Source organism: Cucurbita pepo, chromosome LG15 (genome assembly GCF_002806865.2).
Source record: "Cucurbita pepo subsp. pepo cultivar mu-cu-16 chromosome LG15, ASM280686v2, whole genome shotgun sequence".
Taxonomy (NCBI): Eukaryota; Viridiplantae; Streptophyta; class Magnoliopsida; order Cucurbitales; family Cucurbitaceae; genus Cucurbita; species Cucurbita pepo.
Window position 1 is genome coordinate 7,788,627 of NC_036652.1, and position 8,553 is coordinate 7,797,179.

The window sequence follows — 8,553 nt, forward strand, 5'->3', positions numbered from 1 at the left end:
TAGCTTTTTTTTTTTTTTTTTGGTGTAAAATTTAGAGCGCAAATTCAAGCCAAAGCAACATGTTGATATTACAAGAGAGCAGCACAGATCAAACAGCCTCGTTTGTGGTGTATGCGCCGGTGGACATTGTGGCCATCAACGTGGTGCTAAACGGTGGAGATCCCGATTATGTCGCCCTTCTCCCGTCTGGATTTGCCATTCTTCCCGACGGAAGCACCACGTCGGACGGCGGCGCTAATGGCGTGGCGGAACATGGGTCGGGCGGGTCGCTTTTAACAGTTGCATTTCAGATTTTGGTGGACTCGGTTCCGACAGCTAAACTTTCTCTTGGGTCAGTCGCAACAGTCAACAATCTGATTGCCTGTACCGTTGAGAGGATCAAAGCCTCTTTGTCATGCGAGAATCAGTGAGCCCTCACCCTCAACTCAATGGGGTTTGAATGAATTCAATTAGCAGAGAGGGAAGAAGTCAAGAACGCACCTCGAAGAAGAAGGATGGAGGTAAGGATTTAATGGTGGGGGTTCGGGTATTGACTTTGTCCATTATCATTATTGTTTGTGTAGCTAAGCTTGTGGGCATTATTTTAGGGTTCTTATGAGTTGAACTTGTTTATAGCATAATCCTGTGGTGTCTTTGTTTTAATGCTCTTTTCAATGTGGGGTACCCATACCCTATTGCCTATAAAACTATAATATAACTTTTTCATTTCAAATTTTATTCCACCAATCTATGGACTTGAAAAACTTGTCCTGCTTTTAAAATTTTATTAAGAATTTAAATGAGAGAAATCTATACAAAGCGTTAGCTACTTACCTCGATTTCAGTACTACTTTTCATCACCGAAGGATGAGATGCGTTAGTGCCTGTATGTTAGACTTTGTAGGTAGTTGTAACTCGAAGTTACATTTAATGGAATCGCGTACAACAATAGATTTCATGCTTACGTTCAAGTAGTTTAAGTGGTGGGTGTATGCACTCAATTTTTAAAACACTCTAATTCTCAATTCACTACATGTGGAGAAGTCAAGTCAATTTGTTTAGTACGCTCGAGCTCGCACACACGCAAAGAACCTATAGGCTTATGAAAATATTAAAAAATGAACCTAGAAGGCTCACACACCCTATGGGCCTAGCTAGGAAGGCTAAGACTTGCTAACGAGCTCTATGTCAAACACTACAAAACGAAAAGACTCGCATAAACAAAATTGTTATCGAACCCGACTTTCAATTTTGAATGTGGGTTGAACACAAAGTTGGGTGTAGCCCAATAAGACAGGGCACTGTTAAAGTGGGCTGAAATTTAGAAGTCCAAGGGAAGGTGGTCGGCAGAATTAGTGGGGAAGAAGTCAAAGTTATAATATGTAATCTAAAATCCACAAAGGTCAACGCCCTTGGCCTTAGCATTTATGTCATTTTTGTTCCTGTTGGAAGAACAGTTAGTTTTAACTTCCCCACTGGCCCACACCACCGATTCAACCTCATGGACGACCCTTTTTCCTCCATTTTTTCACCAAACTCTCATCTCTATCCCTCCTCTCTTCTTTTCATGGAGAAGAACGCCGCCGCTGACGGTGTTGATCCCCCGCTGGAAGATTCCTCCGCCGGAGCTCAACAGCAAGAACAGAGTGGTTGGACTGATTACTTGGTGGATTATTCCTCGCCGGAAAATGCTGTATGTTCGAGCACTGGGAGCTGTTCTTGGGATCCTAATTCTGTTGGGAAAGCAATTTTTGAGGATGATGATGATGCCTTAGAGGACACGGCTACTTCTCCCATTCACAGTACAAAAGTCAGCACATAATTTAACTTTATCCCATGTAAATCCGAGGTTTGATGATCGCAGCACCATGATCAGTGGCTCCACGGTAATTTCTCTCTTCTTTCTTCTTACCTCTCGGTCAAAATAACTAATTTACCTACCAGTAATTTTGAAACCCAATTCATGATTTTTTTTTTTGTAGGCCAGTGGAAGGCCATTAGTTACCACAACTGAGATGTAATTTGATCATAATCATTCAACTCTCAAACTCAATATTATTCTCTTGATATGATACTTAGAGATATATTTTAATAATTAATTAGGAGTATATCTGATATATTTTGGGTTGTTAATAGTATATTTTATTTTAGATTGGATTAACCGGATATTTTATTTATTTACTAGATTTCGGTTTGTTATATATTTTTTTTATATTTTTAGGTATTAGTGGATAGTTTGTATCCTATTTAAACGTAGTAAACATGAATGAAGATCATATCCCAATTCTATTTCTATTTCTCATTCTTTTAACATCTAGTTATTTACGAGTTAGAAGATGATGAGTCTTTTGAAACCCTAACCAAGATTATGTTTGAAGTTATGAAAGCAAACCCATGCAAACAATCATGGTTTTCTTTGCCATTTTCATGCCATTTTAGTTTACAACAAACTTGAAAGTCAAGCCTCAAGAACTTCTGATTATCGCATGTGAACTTGGAACCAAATTTTCAAAACTTATCATGTGTCTAATAAATGCTGACATGTAATTTTATATGATCTAATAATTATAATTTATAATTATAAGAGGAAAAAATATAATCAATCAATATTATATAAGTCTGTGTCACTTCGGTCCATCGAATAATATTTAATGTTCAACACAATTTTTGTTTTCTTGTTGGAACATCAAGTCCAAGAGAAGAAAAATCAACACAATTTTTGTTTTCTTGTTGGAACATCAAGTCCAAGAGAAGAAAAAAGAAAAATCAGTCAAATATTTATTATCTGATTATGTAGGGCGTGGGGAACAAAACATTTCTTACAGCTGTGAAAACCTCTCTCTAGTAGACACATTTTAGAATCACGAGACTGACAACAATATGTAACGGGTCGAAACATGCAATATCTACAAATGGTGTGATTGAATTTATTCAAACATCTTTGAAAAGATAAAAGGTTTGGACCTAAAAAAAAATGGTACTAAGAAAAGAAAGAAAAAAAAAAAGGCACAAAAGTAACGTTTTCACATGGAAGTTTAAAGCTTGTTGATTGATGAATGGACGGCATATATTCTTCTTTTCAGTCAATAACTTCTTAGATAGGGAAAGAGACTTTAGGTCAATTTTTCTTGTTGCGTTTCTTCTATTCATATGAACCACTCAAACTTTTTTTTTATTTTCGAATCTTAAATTATTTAAGTTTCGTTTAATAACCATTTAATTTTTTTAAAATTAAGCATACATATACATACATAGATATATATATATATAGAGAGAGAGAGAGAGAGAGATTGTATCATGGATATTGAGTTAGATTTGAAGGACTCATGAATGAACAATGCTCTACACATATAATATCTGGATCATGTTACAAACAAATTAGAAAAAACAGGTCTAAACTTGGCGCTGAGATGAGAAAGCAGGGAACATGTAATCAACTAAAAGGGTCCAGTAATACGTAACTTGGTCTGCATAACAAAGCATAGCAAACGTACATTTCTCCAGAGTTGTAGCAAGCACTCCTACGTTCTACAAATAGTTAAGTTGTGTCCACTACTATCACTTACAGCTGCTGTAAACAGTAATAGAATTCAATCTTGAGGCTCTTTAAAATCCGTGAATCTTGATATTTTCCTTCTTCACAATGCCAGCCTATCAATGCCGAAAACAGAGAAGAGTGTATATAAAAAATGATAACCGAGTAAATATTAGTGGCCACTTAGAATAAACAGTCTACCATTACCTGCACAAGGAAGGTAGACACATTCTTTCTTTGGTCTCCCTGAAGTTGTATAACCTGCAGGGTAACCATTACAAATGATGTTATTGGTTGGCATGGTATGCCTGTCGTGTTGTATGTTAAGTACCAATAGCACCCCTCTAAATTCTACTTCATGTTTTACCAATCCACAACCCATAAACATCCCCGCCCGCAGCTTTTGTAACAGTCCACGCTAATAGATATTGTCCGCTTTGGCCCGTTACGTATCGTTGTCAGCTTCACGATTTTAAAATGTGTATGCTAGGGAGAGGTTTCCACACCCTTATAAGGAATGTTTCGTTCCCCTCTCCAACTAATGTGGGATCTCACAATCCATCCCCCTTAGGGGCTAGCATCCTTACTAGCATACAGCCTGATGTCTAACTTTGATACCATTTGTAACCGCCCAAGCCCACCACTAACAAATATTGTCAGTTTTGGCTCATTATCAATCACCGTCAATCTCACAAAACACGTCTGTTATGGAGAGGTTTTCACATCCTTATAAGGAATGCTTTGTTCTCCTCTCCAACTAACGGGGATCTCACACCTTTATAAAGAAACCAACTGACAGCTAAAGCCTTATTTACACAAGAGTGGAAGGAGGGAAGCTAGTGAGGGAGAGTAAGCCGCTGGCCTAGCTCTCCCATACAAATCATGTAGGGTGGGAGAACAATACCTGGCCCAGCTCAGGATCTTGCACAACTGTGCCATTACAGCAGAATTCCTTCTTCAGGTCCTTAAGAATCTTGTTATAACTAAATTCCTTCTTCAATCCTTGGACAGTAGTCAGACTTTTTCTCCCGTTACGTTGCTGTATGCGCACATGAACATACTCTTTTCCCCCGGCTCCCGAGTCCTCAGCATTTGCATCAGCAAATGGGTCTAACCATCAAACAAAATTAATTATCTTTAAAATGAACATAAAGGCTTCTTATGCAGTACAACACAATAAAAAGTAAAAACCAAGAACAGGGGCTTGTGAAGCTACCAAAAGCAGATGGAATCTGCACGTTGAATTCAGACATGAAACTTTGCTGTCCGGAGTAGAACACAGGTAACCAGCAAATAAATTATGGGCTCTCAATTAAGCTGCTCAAAACTGCAAAACATAACAGATCCAGATATGAAACCCACTGTGTTCAAAATAAAAGGTATAATCCACCCCTCATCCATGCCCCAAGTCCTGCTTTCAGTCTTTGTTCCACTTGATCCCCACAGCCCACATCCACTTCTTAAACAAGATTCAAGTACATTAAAACGTAGATTATGAATAAAAAATCAAAGTTGAGGGTCTTTTACAGCACTACTTGTTTCTTTTCTCCAAATCAAGGACCAAACAAATTGAAGAAAATTAAACGATCTAAAAGGAAACAAACAATTTAAGGAAAAACAATCATTAATCAGCAACTCTTCCCAAATGAGATAACCAACCAATCATGTCTTCATAACCTAAAGCATATCTAAACCCTTCATTTCTTAAAATTAAATGGAAATCATCTTGTCTAGCCAAGAACACCGAAAAAACACACAATCCATAAGCAGCTCACTCCGAGAATGAAAATAATGCGAATAAATTAAACAAAAGACAGAAAACATCAAAACACTTACACGCAGAAAACAAACGGATGCTGCGATTCGATACAAGAACAGAAAAGACAACGCAGGCACAAAAAGAAACCCTAACCCAGAAGGATGAAGAAGAAATTAGTGAAAGAAGGGAACAAAAAGAATGAAATTATGGATGAATGAGAAGGAAAGCGAGAGCGATAAACAAGGATTTACCAGGAGAAAAATGTGTGAATTGGGAGACGAAGAGACGTGAAAATAAGGCCAACCAGTCAAAATGAAGTTGTTATACGCGGGAGAGGGAAATTAGAAGCCACGCAAACCTCCAAGTATAATAGTCGGTTTCGGATTTTCTTCTATTTATTTTTTAACGGTGGAGATGAGAGATTCTAGTTGATCTAACGGCTCATGAATGTCTCACCAAAACGACGTCACTCGGGTTCTTTTAATCTTACCTGGATTATTGCGTGGAACGGAGTTTAGGACCATCCGTTCCCGTGAAGAGAGGGATAATTGTCTACTCTCACTCACACTTTAACGCTTCCTTTTAAGGGGCCCACCGAATCCCATTAGACCAAATAGTCAACGCCAGAACATTGTTGGTCTTTATGGAGTGTGTTCGTTGTCGGCATGGCATCAGTTTTGAATAAAAATCGAGTTCCGTCACAGACCGCTCAGTTTTCGATTAATTGTATTACTTTTCTTAATAACAAAAAAATTCGGCAAATAAAGGAAGAGATTGAATATAGAATAATCTTATATTTTTTATATCTTTTATAAAAATTCATAAAACATTAAAAGAATTCATACATTAATTACCGCATCTAAAAACAACTTTATATCAATATCTATTGATATACCTATAAAATTAAGATATTAAAAGGAGAGAAAGATGAGATGGAGAAAAGGAGAAGGAAATATTTTCACTCTGATTAATATTTACTTTTATTAATTCTATTATCTTTTATCCATTAAAAACAATTATTATTANCTCTCCAACTAATGTGGGATCTCACAATCCATCCCCCTTAGGGGCTAGCATCCTTACTAGCATACAGCCTGATGTCTAACTTTGATACCATTTGTAACCGCCCAAGCCCACCACTAACAAATATTGTCAGTTTTGGCTCATTATCAATCACCGTCAATCTCACAAAACACGTCTGTTATGGAGAGGTTTTCACATCCTTATAAGGAATGCTTTGTTCTCCTCTCCAACTAACGGGGATCTCACACCTTTATAAAGAAACCAACTGACAGCTAAAGCCTTATTTACACAAGAGTGGAAGGAGGGAAGCTAGTGAGGGAGAGTAAGCCGCTGGCCTAGCTCTCCCATACAAATCATGTAGGGTGGGAGAACAATACCTGGCCCAGCTCAGGATCTTGCACAACTGTGCCATTACAGCAGAATTCCTTCTTCAGGTCCTTAAGAATCTTGTTATAACTAAATTCCTTCTTCAATCCTTGGACAGTAGTCAGACTTTTTCTCCCGTTACGTTGCTGTATGCGCACATGAACATACTCTTTTCCCCCGGCTCCCGAGTCCTCAGCATTTGCATCAGCAAATGGGTCTAACCATCAAACAAAATTAATTATCTTTAAAATGAACATAAAGGCTTCTTATGCAGTACAACACAATAAAAAGTAAAAACCAAGAACAGGGGCTTGTGAAGCTACCAAAAGCAGATGGAATCTGCACGTTGAATTCAGACATGAAACTTTGCTGTCCGGAGTAGAACACAGGTAACCAGCAAATAAATTATGGGCTCTCAATTAAGCTGCTCAAAACTGCAAAACATAACAGATCCAGATATGAAACCCACTGTGTTCAAAATAAAAGGTATAATCCACCCCTCATCCATGCCCCAAGTCCTGCTTTCAGTCTTTGTTCCACTTGATCCCCACAGCCCACATCCACTTCTTAAACAAGATTCAAGTACATTAAAACGTAGATTATGAATAAAAAATCAAAGTTGAGGGTCTTTTACAGCACTACTTGTTTCTTTTCTCCAAATCAAGGACCAAACAAATTGAAGAAAATTAAACGATCTAAAAGGAAACAAACAATTTAAGGAAAAACAATCATTAATCAGCAACTCTTCCCAAATGAGATAACCAACCAATCATGTCTTCATAACCTAAAGCATATCTAAACCCTTCATTTCTTAAAATTAAATGGAAATCATCTTGTCTAGCCAAGAACACCGAAAAAACACACAATCCATAAGCAGCTCACTCCGAGAATGAAAATAATGCGAATAAATTAAACAAAAGACAGAAAACATCAAAACACTTACACGCAGAAAACAAACGGATGCTGCGATTCGATACAAGAACAGAAAAGACAACGCAGGCACAAAAAGAAACCCTAACCCAGAAGGATGAAGAAGAAATTAGTGAAAGAAGGGAACAAAAAGAATGAAATTATGGATGAATGAGAAGGAAAGCGAGAGCGATAAACAAGGATTTACCAGGAGAAAAATGTGTGAATTGGGAGACGAAGAGACGTGAAAATAAGGCCAACCAGTCAAAATGAAGTTGTTATACGCGGGAGAGGGAAATTAGAAGCCACGCAAACCTCCAAGTATAATAGTCGGTTTCGGATTTTCTTCTATTTATTTTTTAACGGTGGAGATGAGAGATTCTAGTTGATCTAACGGCTCATGAATGTCTCACCAAAACGACGTCACTCGGGTTCTTTTAATCTTACCTGGATTATTGCGTGGAACGGAGTTTAGGACCATCCGTTCCCGTGAAGAGAGGGATAATTGTCTACTCTCACTCACACTTTAACGCTTCCTTTTAAGGGGCCCACCGAATCCCATTAGACCAAATAGTCAACGCCAGAACATTGTTGGTCTTTATGGAGTGTGTTCGTTGTCGGCATGGCATCAGTTTTGAATAAAAATCGAGTTCCGTCACAGACCGCTCAGTTTTCGATTAATTGTATTACTTTTCTTAATAACAAAAAAATTCGGCAAATAAAGGAAGAGATTGAATATAGAATAATCTTATATTTTTTATATCTTTTATAAAAATTCATAAAACATTAAAAGAATTCATACATTAATTACCGCATCTAAAAACAACTTTATATCAATATCTATTGATATACCTATAAAATTAAGATATTAAAAGGAGAGAAAGATGAGATGGAGAAAAGGAGAAGGAAATATTTTCACTCTGATTAATATTTACTTTTATTAATTCTATTATCTTTTATCCATTAAAAACAATTATTATTA

The 8,553-nt window shown here is 37.2% G+C and overlaps 2 protein-coding genes and 1 long non-coding RNA gene across 5 annotated transcripts in view; 1 reads left to right on the forward strand and 2 right to left on the reverse strand.

The window, feature by feature from the left end:
• Window positions 1-717, forward strand: part of LOC111811655 (homeobox-leucine zipper protein HDG2-like) — a 4,703-nt gene extending 3,986 nt beyond the window's left edge. The window contains exon 11 of the mRNA XM_023698635.1: window positions 36-717. Coding sequence (XP_023554403.1) covers window positions 36-410 — 375 coding nt within the window. The 3' untranslated portion in view covers window positions 411-717. The remainder of the gene's footprint in view (window positions 1-35) is intronic.
• Window positions 718-3,281: 2,564 nt separating this feature from the next.
• Window positions 3,282-5,620, reverse strand: LOC111811834 (protein translation factor SUI1 homolog 2-like). 2 transcript variants are annotated; one of them, XM_023698876.1, is made up of 6 exons: window positions 5,525-5,620; window positions 5,351-5,421; window positions 4,731-4,841; window positions 4,419-4,624; window positions 3,722-3,775; window positions 3,282-3,630 (listed from the first exon to the last, which is right to left on the reverse strand). In XM_023698876.1, the coding sequence occupies exons 3-6, from the start codon at window positions 4,765-4,767 to the stop codon at window positions 3,586-3,588; spliced, it is 342 nt and encodes a 113-aa protein (XP_023554644.1). In that variant the 5' UTR covers window positions 4,768-4,841; window positions 5,351-5,421; window positions 5,525-5,620; the 3' UTR covers window positions 3,282-3,585. The 2 variants fall into 2 exon arrangements, with proteins under 2 accessions (XP_023554644.1, XP_023554645.1); XM_023698877.1 differs by lacking the exon at window positions 5,351-5,421 and having other exon boundaries at window positions 5,525-5,613.
• Window positions 5,621-6,611: 991 nt separating this feature from the next.
• LOC111811851 lies at window positions 6,612-7,875 on the reverse strand. 2 transcript variants are annotated; one of them, XR_002817611.1, is made up of 4 exons: window positions 7,780-7,875; window positions 7,606-7,676; window positions 6,986-7,096; window positions 6,612-6,879 (listed from the first exon to the last, which is right to left on the reverse strand). It is a non-coding gene; the product is annotated as an uncharacterized LOC111811851 (long non-coding RNA). The 2 variants fall into 2 exon arrangements; XR_002817612.1 differs by lacking the exon at window positions 7,606-7,676 and having other exon boundaries at window positions 6,637-6,879; window positions 7,780-7,870.
• Between the last annotated feature and the right edge of the window lie 678 nt (window positions 7,876-8,553).

Excerpts from the sequence above, each read along its gene's own strand:
- LOC111811834 (XM_023698876.1), bottom strand. The coding sequence starts at position 4,767 with ATGTCTGAATTCAACGTGCAGATTCCATCTGCTTTTG. Across the intron at positions 4,625-4,730 it reads GCAGATTCCATCTGCTTTTG|ACCCATTTGCTGATGCAAAT; the intron begins GTAGCTTCACAA and ends TTTGATGGTTAG. Across the intron at positions 3,631-3,721 it reads TGTCTACCTTCCTTGTGCAG|GCTGGCATTGTGAAGAAGGA; the intron begins GTAATGGTAGAC and ends CGGCATTGATAG.